General features: G+C 30.3%; 1 protein-coding gene across 1 annotated transcript; it reads right to left on the reverse strand.

The window, feature by feature from the left end:
* Window positions 1-354: 354 nt before the first annotated feature.
* Window positions 355-5,307, reverse strand: LOC130811239 (7-deoxyloganetin glucosyltransferase-like). Its single transcript, XM_057677464.1, has 2 exons — window positions 4,666-5,307; window positions 355-1,691 (listed from the first exon to the last, which is right to left on the reverse strand). Exons 1-2 carry the CDS (start codon window positions 5,180-5,182, stop codon window positions 748-750), a joined length of 1,461 nt encoding a protein of 486 aa, XP_057533447.1. The 5' UTR covers window positions 5,183-5,307; the 3' UTR covers window positions 355-747.
* Between the last annotated feature and the right edge of the window lie 15,733 nt (window positions 5,308-21,040).

The following is a 21,040-nucleotide window of genomic DNA, read 5'->3' on the forward strand; positions in this document are numbered from 1 at the left end:
CCTTTCTGAACCTTTCTTCCTCACTTTCTTCCTTATCAATTTGTGCCTCTTCTTCCTTTCTAAACCTTTCTTATTGTTTCCTTATTTTGTTTTTTTCGTTTTTATTAATTTTTTTGTCAGATTTAATTTTTGTATTTTCATTGTTAGATTTTATTTGCATTTTTCATAATTTTTGTTAGATTTACATTGTCATTCCCTTCGTTTTTTTTTTGTCTTTTTTCATTATTTGTTTTTTAGTCATATTTTTTCATTTTTTGTATAGATTATTCATTTTTTACTCATTATTTGTTTTCTATGTTCTTGAGTTGACAATCGGTGCTATTCGGTGATTTCGGTGCAATTTGAATTGTTTTTTAAAATTCGATTTGATTTAATTTAGATTATAAAAAATATGATTTGGATTTGGACTGAAAAAGACAACATTAAATTTAATTTGGTTTCATTTGGATTTGTGTATAATCCAAACCAAACACCGAACCATCACCCCTATGCTTGACTACATAAGTATGTATTCAAACCAACTAACGACTATACTTTTGATCTGATCTAATGGGGCTCCTCCTATAATAGAACTATGTGTTTTGATTGATATACAATTTCAATTGGCAAAAAGAAAAATAATATGACAAATTAATTTAAAATAACATAAATTACAAAGATAAATAAAAAAACACATAAAGATGACGACTAATAAGCCACCCTTTTACCATCTATAAAATAAAAAAAGTTGGGAAAAATAAAAAATTTCTACTTTTGAGATCCCATAAGAAGTTCAATAACCTTGTTTAAATTCTTGTAAGAAGTCCCATCCGGGCCATTAGTAACCTCATGGGCCAACCTTCTCCATTCCATAGTATTTCTCTTCATATCTTTCCCTTTCTCACCTTCCATCAATTCCCTTACTTGCTTCTCCACTTCACTCCTCTTCACATTGGTATCAATCTCCATCCCAACACCCCACTTGCCACAACAATACCAACTATTAGTTTGTTGCTCCGCGAAAAAAGGCCAACACACAACAGGCACCCCATTAATTAAAGTCTCTAAATTCGAATTCCATCCACAGTGAGTTAAAAACCCGCCAATTGCAGGATGGTTCAAAACCCGCTCTTGGTTACACCAACTAGTAATAAGTCCTCGTCCTTTAGTCATCTCCAAAAATTCAGGTGGTAGAACAGCCTCATCTCCGATGACTAAGTCAGGTCGAGTTATCCACAAAAACGGTTGCTCACTATGAGCTAACCCCCAAGCAAACTCGATCAATTGTTCATTAGTCATAACCGTAATGCTTCCAAAATTGACATAAACAACCGAATTTGGTGCATAGGAATCAAGCCATTCTAGGCAATGAGGATCTTCTAGCCATAAACTTGTACTAATTGATTTTGTTTCTTCATTATTGGTAGCATTTGTAGAATCTAAAAGGAGATGTAATGGGCCCACAGTGTAAAGGGGTGGAAAATCTGATGGGAAAGATTGGAGCACATCTTGCTCTAATTCATCAAATGAGTTGAAGAGAATTGCTGAAGCCCTTTTGATTTGATATGAAAGTCTTTGAATGTAATTAAGCATAAGCTCATCAGGATTTGTTGTTCTTATAAAGCTTGGAAGATCGCGTAGGCGGATGTTCTTCATGCCTGGTACCCAATCTAAGACTTGATCAAGATCCCCGTTTGTTAAGAAATTTTCATCTGCAATGTGCATATGGCATAAGAATGTTAGAAATATTTTACATGTGAGGAAAATTCAACATCAGTTAAATAATTGGTTGTGGACTTACATATAATATTTGGTGGGTAATTTTTCTAATACCATATGGTATTAAGAAATTGTTGGAAAATAACTCGCATGTGATCACGCATCGAAGAATTAAAAATATTGACTAATATTTATATTTGATGGGCTACTCCTCCTAATACAAATTGTTTTACGATGAACCTCATGGGGTTCGTGTCCAATCAGCTCTCTTTTTATATTGGGTCTTGTAATGTACAAACCCACTGACAAATTTTTCAAAAATAGTGAACCCATCAAGTGTGTGCAACTCATCATTCGTGAGTTTGTTGGCCTGAATCAAGAGTGCCTCGTGGGTGTGATTCTGCACAAGTGGGCCCTTTGGACATTATGTGACAAATAGTCATGTCCAAACAAAGAGTACATCATAGGGTAAGAGAAGGGTCAGAATTACTAGTTGAGAACTAAACTCAAAACCCTTTAAAAGTGAGATTTTCTTTCCAACTAATTAAGATTCCATTTTTAGACACAACCTTCAGTTTGCTGGGTAAACTAATTTCTTATGTATAAATAATAAAAAATAATACTAATTGAATTTAATTCATGATTTGTTTCCTACGTATATTTGATGCACTTACAGAGATTGTATGCTAGTCAACTACATACTAGTCAACTACTTCATTTGACGCTAAGATTGCTACATTTATGGATGTATTACACAAATTTGTGAGAGATATTTTGTAGATCATCTTTAATTGGATCGATTTATTATATATTTTTTAAAATATTATAAGTAGACATTAAAAAATAATGTAAGTAAATATTTAAGATATCGAAAGTAGGCATTAAGGATACAGTAAGTAAGCATTAACGAAAATGCAAGTAGGCATTAATAATACGGTTAAGTCGACATTAATTTTTAATGGGCTGAACTTGAGATACGTCTCTTAAAGAGGCGGTCTCTCAAGAGACTAGCCGATAATATTATATCTTATTATATGGAAGATAACATTTTTTAAATACAACATGATCTAACATTTTATGTTTGGCACGTCTTACCAAAACAAAGAAAAATTAAACTTATTTTTCTTTTTCTAATCAAGTATTTAAGTCGGCGTGCGGACACCAATTATTTTTAAGGTTATGAAGTTAATGACCATGAAAACCTTTATATATTATGACCTCTAATGTATAATATCATAGCTCAATCAGTTGATTTATCCCTTAGGCCGCTTAAAAATTAAACTTAAATCAAAGCTCTAATTAATTGAAGAAAAATTCTACCTTGGACTTAAAAAGAACCAGCACGATAAATTAATGAATAAATTCATTTATTAATTTTTTTTTTGAGATGATTCATTTATTAATTTTATTATTATCAAGCTTAACTTTTTAATGAATATTACAAAATTTATGGTAAAAATACCAGATTTTTATGTAATCATTATTTCTTTATTAAAAATCAAGAGTGAAGATTTCATAGACGGTAGGTAATATCAATATTATAATTAATTGAAGATTGAAGATTGGGCTATGCTTTAAAGACTATCCTATCTTTTTGAAATTGTCGTGTCGCTAATATGACCTCTAATATATAATATCTTTTTGAAATTGTCGTGTCACCATAAAAAATTAGTTTTTTATTTGTTGTCTAAGTACGGAGAAGAGGGAGTATAATTTATTTGTTCTAATCTATAATTTATAAATGTTAAATTAGGTTGAGCTTATTACGAATTTTAGCATATTAATGGAAAAATATGAGATGTGCATATTTTATAAGCCAAAAAAATATATATAATCCCAAAAAATATGGTAATAGGAAGAACGAACTTATTATAAAATGTGTATACCATCTTTAATTTGTCGACGTGACATAAACCATCCCAACAAAGAGTTTATTCTCTTATTATAAGTTAGATTTTTAATAATAGTATTTTTTTAATTTAAATATAAAAATATAAATTTCAGCAAATAAAATAAGACAAAGTAAGCAATCAATGTTGAAGTAATAAACCAACAAGCATATAGCAGATCATATATCGTTTTCTCAGCACTTAAATAAATCATCCTAGTAAGTTTTGTACTTTGCAAACCACTAGGAGATACGACTAGAAAATGTTAATATCATGCTTATCAAAATGTAATACCAATTATTTATTCTCTCTATTCTTTAAAATATTTATTGTTATTTGGAGTATTTTATTTTGTTATTATTTCCCAAATAAACAATTCTATTTATATCATAATTTTGAAAGTAATTAACCACTTATCTATTGTCATTTTTATATTTTATTAATATTCGTAATTAATGTCATTTTTATATTTTATTAATATTCATAATTACTACATTTTTTCACTAACCTTTTTCAAACATTGTTATATTATATTGCTTAATTATTTTCCCTATATCTTTTCCACTAACATAATTTAAATACTTTTTAAAAAATTATAGTGTCATGTTTTTAGTAACTTTATTTAAAAACAAATTAATGTTTTTAGTCTTCAGTTTTTATGATCTATTAAATTTATAGTTCAATAAAATCACCTAAATATTTTATATTTTTTTATTGTGAACATTTTTATAGCAACAACTAATAGTTTTTTTAAGAACAATTTATCTTGATATGTTGCAATCAACTAACATAGCCCACATGTTATAACTAATAATAACATGGTGATAATTTTTGTACCAACAAAGTATTAATATATTTCTATCATATTAATTTCATTTTTATAGACTAACTTAGCCAACATATATAACATTGTAGATTTTATGCAATACTAATTTTCATCAACCCAATATTCTCGTTATAAACTCAAGGTCAGAAAAAGTCTATGTTAAAAATTTCTATTATTAAACTATTTAATCTCTGTATAAGATATATCTAAGGTAAGACAGTCTCATACAAAAATTTGTGAAAATAATAATACCTTTAAATGGAGCAAGACCTAACTGAACAAGCTTATGATATTGAACATAACCCAAAAGCCCACAAGCACTAGCCGTCCAAAGCAAAACCTCAGGAACACCCAACTCTTCCCCTGCATCAAGCGTAAAAAACATAGCAGCATCCGACACCACACAGCTCACAGGCGGCACATCCCCCGACTCATTTAGCCGCGCAAGCACCTTCTTAAACGGACCCAAACTATACTTCTCCGTAGACACGCACAACGTCGCAATATCCTGAGTCGAATCCGCATCACAAGGCGGCATCCCGTCCGTTATCGTCTCAAATCGAAAAGAAGGTTTGTCTGCGACGGCCTCGTCGCCACGAGTCCGTCGGAGACGATTATGATTATATTCAGTGTTAATAAAAGTAATATGAAAGCCTTTTGCATGAAGAATTTTGGCTAATTTTAACATGGGATTTATGTGACCTTGAGCTGGATAAGGGATACATACCGCATGAGGTTTTTGTGTTTGGGTAATAGATAAAGAGCCCATAATTTTTACTTATGAGTAGTGATTGAATATAAGATTTTCAGTAATTGTTTGATTAGTTGTGGTATGTTGTACGTTGTGTTATAAAGAAATGGTCTATTTTTATAGGAGTTTAAAGGGTAATGGGTGTGCTATAGATGTAGCGTGCATTATTGATTGATCTTTGAAAATGTTATCGTCAAAGATAGTATTGGAGGTGGGCAGATCCGTCGTGAATCTCGTCACACTTATTATATTATTTATTAGTCAAAGATAATATTTATTAGTTAAATGATTGAAAGCAAGTCAACTATGTATTGCTGATGTATACTTTCTTCCTTTCAATATAACGTTTGTTTTTTCACGCAGTCTAACTCAATTTATAACATCTCTAATTATATATAATAAATAATTATAAAAATTTGATATTAATAATCTTTGCAATGAGATGAATCAAATAAGATTTCACTTGACTATGTTTTAACCTATAGATTAAAAACCAATCACAAATTAAGAGTGATGAATAAATAATGTCATTTTTCTTAATGTTGCAACTAATTTGGAACGGAAGAAGTACTCCTCTGTATAAAACAAGTTATTTTTAAAGAAAAAAAGACATATTTGTTAATAAAGATAGAAAAAGGGAATATATTATGTAGATGAAATTAAAAGACAGTTTGAATGTATGTATAATATTAAAAGAAAAGGTTAATTTTTAGAAATAAAAATGATTCAAAATGAGAAAAATAACACAAAGTAAAAAATGACACTAATGAGAGGGAAATAAGGAGTAATATGACTCCCTCAGTTTCCATTAATTTGTCAATATTTTGTATTTTAGAGACTGTTATACATTTTAATATTTCTATTTTGAATATTGTTTCACCATTTTATGATTCTTATTCAATTTTCTTTATTAATTTTTTATTAATACCCAATCAAAATAGTTTTAAATGTATCAATGATTTAATGACAGAGTAATTTTGCGAAAAATGTTGCAGATAGCGATAGGAATCGTAGAAGATATACATCTATACAATGTATCAGTATTCGGTAGTCGGTAGAATTGTTCCACGAAGCTGGTACAGGTAACAAGTTTCAAGTGGATATAGATGCACTATATGAAGTTTTTCCATAATATCGATTCAAGGTATGTCCATTAGAGGTGTTCAACGGGTTGAATTGAGGCGGGTCGGGTAAAAAGTTAAATGTATCGGGACGGGTTGAGTCAAAATTTAAATAGATTGGGGCGGGTCAAAGCCTGTGTAAAGCTTAGGGATGGCAATGGTCGGACTCGGCTCAGACTATCCACCCTCCGATTTTGCTCCGGATAAATCTCGGACTATTTTTTTCAGTCCACCTCCACTCGGAGTCGGATTATCTGATGTATGCATTTCATACTATATTTTTATGCTCCCTTCCCTTGCATTTTATGGCATTTTGATGTGTGATTTCGCATTTTCCATGTGGTTTTACGCTTGGTTGGAGTTTTGTGTGTCTTTGATTATTTCAGGCCATTTTACTCCACTCTTGTATTGGAAGCGGATCACTCCTGAGCATTAGAATGCGTGCTTCAAGATTTGGCAGAGTTCGAGACCGCATTACGACACTTTTGTGAGCTCACGGGCCCATTCGGACATGCTTTTAGTCCCGTTGAGTCTCGTTTGTACTTTTGCCGCGTTCTCATGAAAAAAAGTAAGCACAAGATGATGAACCCAGGCGGATATTTTCATACCCGGGTGATTTCAAGCAAGAAGTAGGAACGTAATCATCCAAGCCCAGGACCCGGTCGGGTCTAGCTTAAACCTGGTAAAATCACTTGCTTGAATGTTCAACCCACGGACCCGGTCGGGTCCTGCAATTTCTACTCTCTGGAAAACTCTCAGCACACGGACCCGGTCGGGTCTTCCAAAAACCCGGTCGGTTCTTCCAAAAATCCGGTCCGGGCCTGCTTTAATAACCGTTTTTCGCACAGTTTTCTTATTTTAATCACTAAGGAATGTAATAGACGGAAAAAGTTAATTTTTGGCTTTTTTTTAGAGACAATGAATTTTTCACTTTGGGAGAAAGAAACTATGTAGCTTTCATTTACTTTCGTTCATCATTTGGTATTCGAATTCAAGTATTATTTCTTTATCCCTTCTTTGTTATTATTTTTAATCATGTTTCCTTTAATGAATTCTTATTTTGTTGCATTTGATATGTGTGAGTAGTTTCTTAATCTAGGGTTAGATGGAACCCTAGCCATGATGTTGATGATGAATTATTGAATGCTAATCCCTTTTTGTTATGCATAATCCTTGTTCATGCTTGGTTTCTTATGCTAGTTAACTCATATATTTTCAAGATAAATTTTGGAAATTGTAGTTAACAATTCACTCAATCGCTAACGAAAGTTAGAGTTGAATGAATTGCTTTTTAAACCAAGGGCTTGATAATCTTCATGAAAATAGATAGATTTGATTGTTGGATCTTATAGAATACTATACTCAATGTCATTACTATACCTGATTCCATGAAAATAGGTTTGATAGTATGGTAGTGAAGCTAATAGTCTTCGAGAGAAGTTATTAGTATTCTTAATGGTGTATTCGTCCGATTGAACTCGGTTATGATTGTTGTAAGGGTAGTAGGATCTCATTGTCATCATATCATGCTAGTGGGGAAGTTTATCCCTAGATGTTTTAGTATCATCGATTTACCTTTCTAATTTAATTGTTTGTGCTCTAGTCATTTAGTTAGTTTAGACATATATTCTCCAATTTTGTGTGTTACTTAGAATCATTTGGTAGCCGGAAAATAATTATTTACTACGTTGTTCTCTGTGGATTCGACCCTAACTGCTGCTATACTAGTTGCATATTAGGATTTGTTTGATAGTACATAAACGACCTATCATTATGCATACTCCAACATTGCTCCGACTCGGACTCTCGGAACTTCGCCGGAGTTCGGATTATTATCAAGATTTATTTTTATCGATACTACATTAATGATTTTACAACACGAAAAAACTAATATAGATTAGTCTTTAATTACAACCTAACAAAGAATATGTCTTTTAAAAACAACTTAATAATAAAAATTAATCTTACAATTATAATAAACAAAATAGTCCTTAGTTCTCTAAAATTACATTAACAAACATAAAAATTACATAAATGATGAAGTCTTCAATTCTTCATGCTCAACTTTACAACATCATCAAATCCATCCTTAGTTCCCTAACACAAATTTATAAAAAAAAAGTAATATAAGCATAAATGATGTAGTAAGCAAAAACTTAATTCTAAATAAATCCAAACTAAACATACCCATTATCATTCTTCTTCTATAGCTTCTACATCCTCGTCTTCAAAAATTGGTGCATATTGAAGGGGATTTGTTTTAACGTCTACAAATTAGAAATAACAAGATTAAAAAATAATATAATTATATAATTTCTTAATTGTACGTACTAATGAAAAAAAATTAAATACCTTTGAATTCCATACGCCTCCAACTTTGAAGGCACATCAAAGCTTCAACAGTCTCAGGAAGAAGCCTACTACGATGAGGTCCAATAACTCTACCACTAGTGCTAAAAGCACTCTCAGAAGCAACAGTTGAAATAAGCACTGCAAATATGTCTCTAGCAATCTTAGAAAGCGTAGGAAACTTACTTGATTAAGCATTCCTCCATGCCAACAAGTTGAATTTGTTTTCATCCACCACGAGTCTTTCCTCTAAATATATATCTAATTCACATTTGCGTGGCTTTTTATTTGGTTGGCTAGAAACATGCTTTTCCCATAAGCCCTCAACATCACTTGAATCATCAATTATCCTCTTATTATTATTGTTTGAATTTGATGAGGTTGAAAAGGAGAAAATTTTTCATTAGCCACCGTTTCATATTCATTAACCAAATCCTTCAAAATCCTTCCAATCCTTTCACATTCTAATTTAGCAGTATCTTCACAAAGAAGTTCAAAATAAAAAGACACACATTCAATTTTCTTCTTGGATCCAATATTGAAGCCACAGACAACATGCCATCACTAGTGGAAAAAACCTTATTTGCTGCGGTTTTTTGGCCATAATATGCTACGGTTTTGGCCCGCAGCAATAGTGATAGTAGCAAATAACCTATTTTAAATGTTGCGGTTTTAAACCGCAGCAAAAAAGCTAACTATTTGCTGCGGGCTTCTTCAAAAACCACAGCAAATAAGCATTATTTGCTACGGTTTTAAGAAGCCCGCAGCAAATAAGCATTATTTGCTACGGTTTTAAGAAGCCCGCAGCAAATAAGTGTCTATTAAACGAAAAAAAAAAATTTTTTTTTTTTGCTTTTTTCGTTTAATAGTATTAAATAATCCAATAATGTACAATGTAATAAACAATAATTAATCTAATGATAATCACCAATTAACACCAATAATCACCAATAATCTCTTTGTAAACTCTCGATCGTATATATTATATAATATAATAATATGTACATATACAAATTAAAGTCCTAATAAATCGAAAGTGAATAGTGGATTCGAGTTGAGAATTTTTGTCCTTCAAATAAACATCGACATGGCAAACTATCAATCTACAAATCCAGCGAAACATAAATAAGCATTAAACAATTCCAAAAAGATAATTAATTAACATCCTAGACGTACATTAGAATACCAACTTAATCCTAAACATAGAAATTGAATAATACATTATTTTATAAGTAATGTATATAAATCTCATTTCATTTGAGGTTCTTTAAATCTCTTCAATTTCTTAGCCGATTTTCGATAAGCAAAGCCACTATCCTACTTCCAAATTTCTACTTCACACACATAATAAAGCAAACCAGGTTTAATACCAGCAAAAATTATCATCACCAAATAAAGATTGATATATAATTAAGTTACATGATTATAATCTTACATGATGTCGTTTACAAGAACAACTACCCATTGAACCATTGATACCACATACATAAGTAATTATTCACATTCAAATATACAACTACATATATACATAAGTAAATTATTCACATTCAATCTACCCTAAAAATCCTAATTAATTAAAATTATTCACATTCAAATATTCATGTACATACATAAGTAAATTATTCACATTCAAATATAAAATACATACCTTGATAATGAGATATGATAATTTTGTTTCTAGAATAAGATTATGTAACCTACAATGAAAATAAAAATCAAAATTAGTATAAAAAAAGACTAAATCCTTATTAAAACACAATGACTTTAAAAAGAACAAGACTAGCCATGATTTCGTGGCTTTTGAAGGAAAAGCAACAATGGTGGCTTTTAGAACTTAAACAAAGATGGAGAAGGAAATTCGTGCAATGGGCGGTTATTGAAGCAGCAAATTTCAACAACACAGGAATTTGAAGAACTTAAACAAAGTCGTGGGGTTCGGAAGATGATGAACTAAATGAAGAGAAAACACAGTAGAGTCGTATGATTTGAAAAACTTGAAGAACTTGAAGAGATTTTTCTTAGGTTTTTGAAGAAATTTTCTGAAATTCATAAGCTTGAAGAAGAAGACAATCGTCATCGTGGGATTTTGAAGAAAGTTATTTTAGGGTTTTAAGCAATTGAACGTCAAAACGCGTTTCTATATTTTTTGACCTAGCCTTTTGCTGCGGGCTTCTTAAAAAACCGCAACAAATAATGCTAATAAGCATTATTTGCTGCAGTTCTAAGAAGCCCGCAGCAAATAAGTGATTATTAAACAAAAAAAAAACAAATAAGCATTATTTGCTGAGGTTTTAATAAAACCGCAGCAATTAAGTATTAAAAAAAAAAAATTTTAACTTATTTGCTGCGATTTTAATAAAACCGCAGAAAATAATGCTTATTTTTTTTATTTTTATTTTTTTTCGTTTAATAAGCACTTATTTGCTGCGGGCTTAATAAAACCGCAGCAAATAACGCTTATTTGCTGCGGGCGTCATGAAAACCGCAGCATTTGTATTATATATTTTTTTTATTTTTTTTTTTGCTATTTAATGCTGCGTATAAGGAAAACCGCAGCAAATGACACGCAGTAAATGAGGTTTTTTCCACTAGTGCGTTAACCACTTCCTAATACTTTTCAAACTTTAAAATCATTGCTTTAGCCATGGATTCAATTACTGTATTTCCACAACACAACCATCTTCTTAAATTGAGCCTCATTTCACATAGCTTTTGAAAGTAAAGATTGGCAGTAGGATACTTTTTATCGGAAAAAGCCTCAGTTGTCCTACTAGACAACGTCAATTTATCACAAATGTCACTTGCCATTTTCCACTCTTCTTTACTCGGTAACCTAAACTTTTCTTTTCCACTTTTTCCAACCTAGTAAATGCATCTTTATATAAAAGAGCAACTTGTAACATATCAGAACATGAATTCCATCTAGTCTTACAATCTAGTTGTAGTTTTTTAGTAATAGGAATTCTACAATAATTACAAGCATCTTCAAACTTCTCATATCTAATTGGCGATGAATTGCAAAAGGCAACTACACTTCAGACTTTTTCAATTGCACCACTAATTATTTCCAAACCATCTTGAACAACCAAATTCAAAATATGTGCACAACATCTCATATGCAAAAAAGAGCCATATAACATAAGCTTAGAAGGTTAAGTTTCTCAAGCAAAACATCTACTACAGCATCATTTGTTGTGCAATTATCAAGGGTAATGGTAGAAATCTTTCATCCAAATTAAAACTTTTCAAGCATTCAACCAAGGTCTTGCTTATTGTGTACTTGTTGTGTGGGCATGGTAAATAAAGAAACCTAAATAACATCATATAAAATCAAATAAGTTTGCAGACCTAATAATATAACATATTATTTGATTAAAGTAAAGGAAAGATACCTGATAAGTTGATTCTGTAAAATCAAATCATCGTCAATATAGTGTGTTGTCACAGCCATGTACCCTTTTCTTTGATTAGTGTAAGTCCACATGTCACTTGTAAAAGCAATCCTAGATTTGTTCCTCGCTAAAACTTTTTCTAACCGACGCCTTGCTTCATTGTATTCCCTAAATATATCGGCTTTTACTGTGTTTCTTGAGATCACTTTAAAATCAGGATTCAAACTATTAAAGTATCTCTTAAATCCAATATCATCAACCATAGCAAGAGGATACTCATTATTAACAATCATGCTAACTAACGCTTTTTCTAGAATATTGTTGATTAAACTTGTATTTGCTACCAATTCCTAATGTATTAGGAGAATCCTTCATAGTTGGTTTCAAAAGTTGTTTCACATCTACATAGTTTTTCACTTTCAAAAACATCTTTTCAAATGATCCTTTAGATGTGTGGTTCCATTTTTACCACCAATAGTAAACAACTTCTTACAACCACTACATTTTGCTTTTATTTCTTTACCAACTTGTACCTGAGTAAAATGTTTCCATGCAACAGAAGTAAGTTTCCTACCATTAGCACCAATAATACAACCCTCTCCACATTTAATATCTTCATTATTTTCGAAATTAATTATTGGAGTAACAGGAGTTTTCGGATTAGGTATTTCATTATCAAAGTCCATCCCTGTTTAAATAAAAAACAATTATATAGTAATTTAAAAAACAATTATTGGAGTAATTGAGTCCATGGCTAAAGCAATAGTTAATGGAACCATACTTACTCTCAATTCTAACGAGCATATGGTAATGAACTACCATCTTTTAATTTTTGTTTTACAAAATTTCATGACAAATAATAGGCAAGACATACTTACTCTAAATTATATTATAAATGTGCTCATTTCAAAGAAAACAAATACAAATTACCCAGAAAAAATGTGGACAAAAGTGAAATTACCTGATACGATTGGAATTCGGAAGCGTTCGTCAATGGTAGGCACGACGAAGGAACGAAGGCATGAAGCGTTCGTCAATGGCAGATACGATGAAGCTTTCGTCATTGGCAGATACGATTGGAAAATGGAAGGGAAGAAGCTACACGGCTGCTGGGCTGCACCTTGCTCCTGCGGGCTATGGGAAAATTAGATCAGAAATGTGAAGTATTAGGTCTAGTTTTTAGTTATTTACTCTTATGAGAAAAATAATAAAGGATTAAGATTGAAACCATTTTGAAATCAATGGTTAAAATCCAAAATTCATGTGGCATTCATAGTTGTATGTAATTGGTTATTGAAAGTTTTTAAGGATTGATGAGGTGGACATTATCAAAACCATTCATTCATCCACATTACACATCATCAATGGCTTAAATTTAATTAATGGTAAATACTATTTTAATGAATATTTTCTTTAAAAAGCTAATTAGCAATAAAATTGAATAAGAATTATTTAGAATTATGAGGTTATTAAATAACTTATATATAAACATAATTAAATAAAATTTTAATTCGTTATTAGTGGTTTAATTTCGTTTGATTCATAATAATTGACAACTTACAAGTTATAATTAAATCTTTAATATATTGTCGTAAGTATCTATGTAAGACTATAAGTCTATATAGTCTAATAGATTGTTTTGATTATTTTTGTTCATTCAACTTGATCAAACTTACAATATTCAATCTCACTTACAATTTAACGACATAGCTTCAAGTCTATATTAGACAAGTTCCAATTAAATCTTTATTAAATGATCGATTAAGTATCTAATTGATTAATATTAATTAATATATAGACTAATACTATATTTCTAATAGTTTATTTTAGTTAGTTTTAGGTTTCATTATACTTAAAAACTTAAAAACTATGTAAGACCGTAAGTCTATAATAATCTAATCGATTGTTTTTATAAGTTTCATTCACTCAACTTGATTAAACTTACAATATTCAATCTCACTTACAATGTAATTAGTCAATCAGATAGTCAGATGTCAAGTTTGCAATTTTGGTTAGAATAAACTTATGTTCATATAAAGTTCAAAATTTTCAAAATATAAAAATGACTTAAATTAAAAGTTGAGTCGGATGTCGGGTCGAATCGGGTCCAGTCGAAGTCGGAGTCGGTCAGATTATCGGATTTTTTTTTAGGTCCAACTCTAAATCGGACTCGGATTATATAATCGGATTCAGAGTCGGATATTTTCCACCTCGGAGTCGAATCGAATTAAAATCCTCGGATCGAGTCGGATTCGGACTGAATTGTCATCCCTAGTAAAGCTGACCCACTTTGACCCGTTTTTTAAAAGTTCATATAATAGCTTTTTTATTCTACTTTGAGGCCCGTTGAATCGACCCACCTATGTATATAATACTATCAAAATAAAAATATATAAAAAGTGGTAAAAGTTTTTTCATAGCCAATTTATATAATTATTCGGCTCGTCCCGGCCCGACCTTTTCTACTAAGGCTCGTTTATGGCCCAACCCGCTAATGACCCGTTACAATGTAACCTGATCCTTAACCCTTCGGGTCGACCCACCCCGTTTAATATTGGAAATATATGGCAAATTCAAATAAAACAAACCGATTTGTATTTCCCATGTGTGGATGGCAATGGAACTCCTTGCTTTATAAATCATCAAAAGGACACCATGAAGATAAGGTTGCGACAATCAAAGAAGTCGCTCGGAAACTCGATATGAGTAGAAGGCGTTCATGCACTTTCCTATTGTGATATTTCTCCCACAAAGGTGCTTGGGATGATAAATGAGATTCACAATGAGATACAATCTATACAACAAAATCCTAGCACAAGGAAAGTGCAATAATAAATACAAGTGTTGTAGTGAATTATGAATTTTGATAAAATTAAGAGTTAATTACTCTCTCAATATTATCTCATGAAAGGAAGAACAAGAATAAGAGTATTCTTAAGAGAGAAATCATAAATGATATGAAATTGTGATTGAATGTCCCTTGGCATGCAACCTCTATTTATAGCGCTATGCATCAAACAATACCTTATTTTGAAACAAAAGTGTTTCACAAAGCAAAGCTTATGAATCAAAGTAATGTTTCACCAAGCAAAGCTTACGAACCAAAGTAATGTTTCACCAAGCAAAGCTTATGAATCGAAGTAATGTTTCACCAAGCGAAACTTATGAATCAAAGTAATGATTCATCAAATTCTTTGAGGCATTTAATTGGACTTATAATATATATTTTAGTCCCACTACTATACTAAGTATGTAGTATATACAAATCTAGGTCTATATACTCTAAATATTCAACATTAAACACCTCTAGCGTCCATACACGTGTCTAGTGATGATTAAGTGGTATATAAAGGAGCATTAATCTGATTGGTAGTGGGTAGATATAGGTACAAAAATTCTTATCCGAACATAATAGGTAGGTTGTGAGTAGACATGTACAATGGGTTAAATAAGGGTTGAGTTAGGCCGAAATAAAAATGTGCTTATTAGGCTAAGCTCAAAATAAAATTCGCTTAAATTACTCGTCGGACCCTCTAGGTCCACTTTGGTTGGACCCGTCTATAGCTTTCATTGAAATAAGCATGTCATATTGAGTAAAATATTTTGTAACTTAATTACTTATTTTTGTCAATTATAATTCGACTATTGACAAATATAAATCTATCGTAATATAAGTAAACCATAATTCAAGAACAAAATGAAAGAAAATGTATGTTTAAGGCCCATACTTGTTTTTAGCCCGTTTCATTTTTGTAAATAAAAGACACTTTAAAAGTCTTGACCCACTTAAGACCCAATCCGTTTAAAGCCCGCATAGCCCCTTGCACGACTCTTGTTGTGGGTATGTAGTTGGCCTTACATGGATTTAGTACACTTTAAAATAATGTGCACCAACTTCAAATTTTAGGAGTGTGAGTTAGAAAGTGTAATTTAAGTAAAGTGGACCGTGAATAGTGTGAACCTGTGAGTGGGAGATTAAAAAAGAGTGCACACTATAATATTATAGACTAAGTTTATTTTTGATTTACTTGTGAGGATATGAGATCTTACCCACCTCATATTTGCTGAAAATTAGCGACAAAAATGTAAGTATACTTAAATGTTTCTAAAAAAAGAAATTTGCAAATTACAGCCTCAAAGATTATTTTTGCAAATTACAGCCTCAAAGCTTTTTTTTTTTTTTTTTTTTTTTGTGAATTAATGCCACCAAAGTTTGAAAGTCTACACCTTTCAGGCCAAGTGACCATTGCTAATGACCTATGACTTTCCTAATCACCTATGACTTTCCTAATTTCAAATAGCATCCTTGTGTTTTAGTACTTTAACGTCGTTTTACCCATCATAACGTATTTTTCAAAAAAAGACATTGTATTTTCAATACGGGGTAACTTTTTTGAAAATTCAGTCGAAACAAGTACTTATTCGCCTATTTTCCGACTCGTAACCCTAAGAAGATATTGAACCATGTTTTTACATATCATAACGATGATTTTTTAAAAAAAACACGGACATCACATTTACCCTTATGGATAACTATTTCGAAAATCCGGTTGAAACAAGTACTTATTCGCTTATTTTCAGTATGTAGACCGAAAAAGATATTTAACGTCATTTTTAACCATCATAACATTATTTTTTATTTAAAAAAAGGACGTCGGGATTTTCCTTATGGAATAACTCTTTTGAAAATTTGATCGAAACACGTACTTATTCACCTATTTTTCGGCACATAGACCGAAAAAGGTATTTCACATCGTTTTTACCCATGATAACGATATTTTTTCAGAAAATGAAAGTAGCAATTATCATTATGGGGTAACTCTTTCAAAAATCCGGTCGAAATAAGTACTAGTTAATTCGCCTATTTTTTGGCACGTAGACCGAAAAGGACATATAACGTCGTTTTGAACAAATATCGTTATGATAGGTAAAAACGACGTTAAATATCTTTTTCGGTGTATGTGTCTAGAAATGGGCAAATAAGTAATTGTTTCGACTGGATTTCCAAAAGAGTTACCCCATAAGAGTAATCTCGACGTCTATTTTTTGAAAAATTATCGTTATAATGGGTAAAAACAACATTAAAATGCTAAAACACAAGTGTCCTATTGGTAATTAGAAAAGTCAATGGTCATTAGGGATGGTCAACAAAAGTCAAAATTGATAATAATAGTCAATGGTGATTTAGGCTGGTCAAATGTCATTTGAGTTCGTCAATGGCCCCTTGGCTTAAACGGTGTAGACTTTGATACTTTGGTGACTGACATTTGCAAAAGATAAACTTTGATACTTTATTAGCAAAAACCCAAATTTAAAGGAAAAAATTACAAATTTACTCTTTTAAAAAAAGAAAAAATTGTCGTGAATAATACAACCTTTCGTTAATTTGCCTACAATAAAACCAGCTATTGATTAATAATACCAACTTTAGATTATTAACTAATTTACTAAATTTTTTTATCATATAATCTCCTATAGTTTGATTTTTAACATGTTAGGTATATTTTTTGAAAACACCCTTCAAAGTTGGTATTAATCATAATTAATCAAAAGTTGGTATTATTATAGGAAAATAAGCAAAAAATTGTATTAATCCTGGTAAATTTTCCTTTAAAAAATGTCCTTATTAAATGTGCTTCAATATTTTTTAGCTATAGATTTAATCTTATCAAAAATCAGTATCATCATCATACCCAGTGTATTTCACTCATAGAAACTATGGACAGGGTCTGGGGAGAAAAGGACAGCGACAACTTATACCTATAAAAAAAAGCGTGATCAAATAGATATAAGACAAATAAGGTGAATTTACCGAATAAGAAATAAGACAATTAGAAGAAATAAAAGAGAGTACAATCTAATAAGATAATCAAAATATTATGATCAATTATTATCATATCATATATCTGCAACACAAATATTTAAAGTTCATATTTGAGATAAGATTAACTTTACAATTATTATGATCCTCTCCCTTATGAATTCTATTATATTACAAAAATACACCTATTTACGTTACAATTTATCTTAAACATTTCAATTACCACATGGGTATCCATAATTGCTGTGGTCCCCTTTCTTTCTTAATATTCATGTCCAAGTTAAACGAGACATTTAAAGGAAATAACATGGAGTATAATTTAAATATATATAGTTAGACCTACGACTAATTTTAAAAGAATAAATATCATTAGTTAGTCTAGTAGTTGACTTTCTTTTTCATCCTTGTGATAAGGGTTCGAATCCCACCACCTATAGAAAGAATTAATTTTTATTTTCCTTGTAAAATTTCTTTATCCTACCATCATAAAATCGTAAGAAATGCCAATTGTATGGGATGCATGGGGGGCAATTTTAGGCCCATTCAAAGTGCCCTTCCGTTTAGGGCCCTCCAAATAAAGGGTCTTGTATATTAACAAACTCCATATAATTGATTATTCAAGCATAGTTCAGTTAGTGTCGTGTCTTCTTATGATATTGTTGGTTAGAGATTCAAAACCTAACAACGTTAATTTTTGCAAAAATTTTGGTTCCCATTTTAAATTTAATGATTGACAAAGAACCTCAATTTTCTAAACATCAAAAATTTAATGGAACACTTATATTCTTTGCTCCCCTGAAATTCATGTTAAGAGGTAATACGATATATGTATAAGGTGAGACAAAAACGACGGGTATATATCCGTATAACTTGTATGCTATAATGGGTGAAGATGTATTTGTATATTTGTTCATATGGTGGGAATATGAAAATTTTATTATGGTGAATAGTTGATGGATATGAAAATTATAGGTTGATATGTGTATAGAAGAGAGGATATCGCAACCGTGGGCCCATTTTGCTATTCGTATGACTTTAGATTAAAATTTTAATGACGAAATTATGCTGCTATGTTTGCGCAATTAAGAGGCTGGTAATGTGCATCGTTCTGAACAAACTAACACTTGATAAATGATTTTTTAATTTGATATATTAACCATTTAACCTTAATCATCGTTAATAGTGATTTCGAATAATTTAAAATTTTAATGCTTGATTTGAATGATTCGAGCCCAGAAAAACTAAAAGGTCGGTCAAACATCATAATAGTCATTTTTTATATAATATTTTTTAAAAAGTCATTAATAGTGAGTTTTTTTTTAATAGTAATAATAATGGTGAGTTTGTGACCCCTTTTTTTTGTTAATACATTATTTTTTTAATATATTTTTAAAAAGTCATTAATAGTGAGTTATAATTTAATCTAATTAATAATTATGGTGAGTTTATGACTCCTTTTAGTTAATATAATATTCATTTCACCCCAGGGGCTTTTACTACATTTTATATTTTAATGTGTTTTATTATAAATTTTAGAAAAAATTATCGTGAATAATAAAATTTTTTTGTTATTTTCCCTATAATATTATGAACTTTTGATTTACCATGAATAATACTAAATTTGAGGGTTTTTTTTTTTAGAATAATACCAACTTTAGTTTATTAACTAATTTACTAAATTTTTTTTGTCATATAATCACTTATCGCTTGATTTTTAACATGTTAGGCATATTCTATGGAAACACCACCATAAGTTGGTATTATTCATGGTTAATCAAAAGTTGGTATTATTAAAGAAAAATAAGCAAAAAATTATATTATTCCTAGTAATTTTTCCTAAATTTTATTACATTTTAATATTTTCTTATGAACCACCCACTCTTTTTAATTTTTATATACAATTAAAATTATTTTTTCTTCCTATCCACACGTTTTTGTTATTTCCTCATAAATCACACTTTTTATTTTCTTTTACCTTTTCTTAGTTTGCAAATTTTTTCTTATAGTAAACGCCACAAGGTAGAGGGAGTAGAATCTATTCCGTTTGTTTTTATTTTTTTTAGATCCTAATGCAATCAAAAATCAAATAACTTCAATTGTGACTTTTAAATTTATAAAATGTTAATAATAAAAAAATATATACCAAATGGGCAATTAAAATCTCACATTAACATATTTTTCATATAATCTAATGAAAATTCATAGTTAAAGCATTCACATTAAAATTTAAAGATTCTATTTAAGAAGAACAAAATAAAACACGTGGAGTATTATTCAGCTTGTATTCCACATATCCCAACGAAATGTCCCAAGTATAAAATGGGTAAAAGTCAAAAAATTGAAAAAAAGTAATAAAAAAAAAGTAAATTTTATGAAAATGTTAGAACTAATCATTGACGGATTGCTAATCAGGCTCGACCCATTCAACTCGAATAATTGACATAATTAGACAACTATAGGCAGGCTAAGCTCGCCCATTTGAAATTAATGGGTGCGTAGTGGTAAATTATTTTTATTTTCATTAGGTTTCATAGATTAGGCAAAACTATTGAAAAAATCTTCTACACTCATTCTCGTTTTAAATTTTCACGTATTATAATTATACATTAGGGTTAGACTAAGCAAACAACCACTTTTATGCACTCTCTCAAACTTATCCATTGAATTAGTATATTTTTGTTTTAGATAAAAGTTTAAATTTTTGTACAAATGTTTATGAGGAGCCGTTTATTTTATTATCTAATAACAAATATTGAAAATATATGGGTGGTCTAATTGTTAATCTTTCCTTAATATGTTGTAACCAAAAAAATATAAACTTCAATATATAATTATTTACTTAATTATAGAAAAATCTATTTGTCTGCGGTTTCCATCTGCTAAAACAATGGCGAATAGTGGTAAATAAAGTGAGTTTGCAAATGCCTATAGATTTTGACAATTTTAGGTTGGCTGCTAGGTTGTTGGAGTAAAGCTCAGTCTTTTAGAAAAGTGAAAGAAATATGTGGATAAGATAAAAGTAATTGAATTATGTGAATAAAAATTAAAATAAAACCTCAATACATAACTCTTTAGGTTGACGGCTAAATTGCCTCTAATTTTTATTTTATTTTATAATTTATTGATATTTATACATAACTCTTTAGGAATTCTAATAATCTTTTCAACAAGAAAATAATCATTTCTTAATTTA

This window comes from Amaranthus tricolor, chromosome 4, assembly GCF_026212465.1.
Source record: "Amaranthus tricolor cultivar Red isolate AtriRed21 chromosome 4, ASM2621246v1, whole genome shotgun sequence".
NCBI lineage: Eukaryota > Viridiplantae > Streptophyta > Magnoliopsida > Caryophyllales > Amaranthaceae > Amaranthus > Amaranthus tricolor.

What these genes read in the sequence shown, in the direction of transcription:
- LOC130811239 (XM_057677464.1), bottom strand. Translation starts at nt 5,182, where the DNA reads ATGGGCTCTTTATCTATTACCCAAACACAAAAACCTCATGCGGTATGT. An exon ending in AGGTCTTGCTCCATTTAAAG is followed by an intron (nt 1,692 to 4,665) that starts GTATTATTATTT and finishes TGCACATTGCAG; the next exon opens with ATGAAAATTTCTTAACAAAC.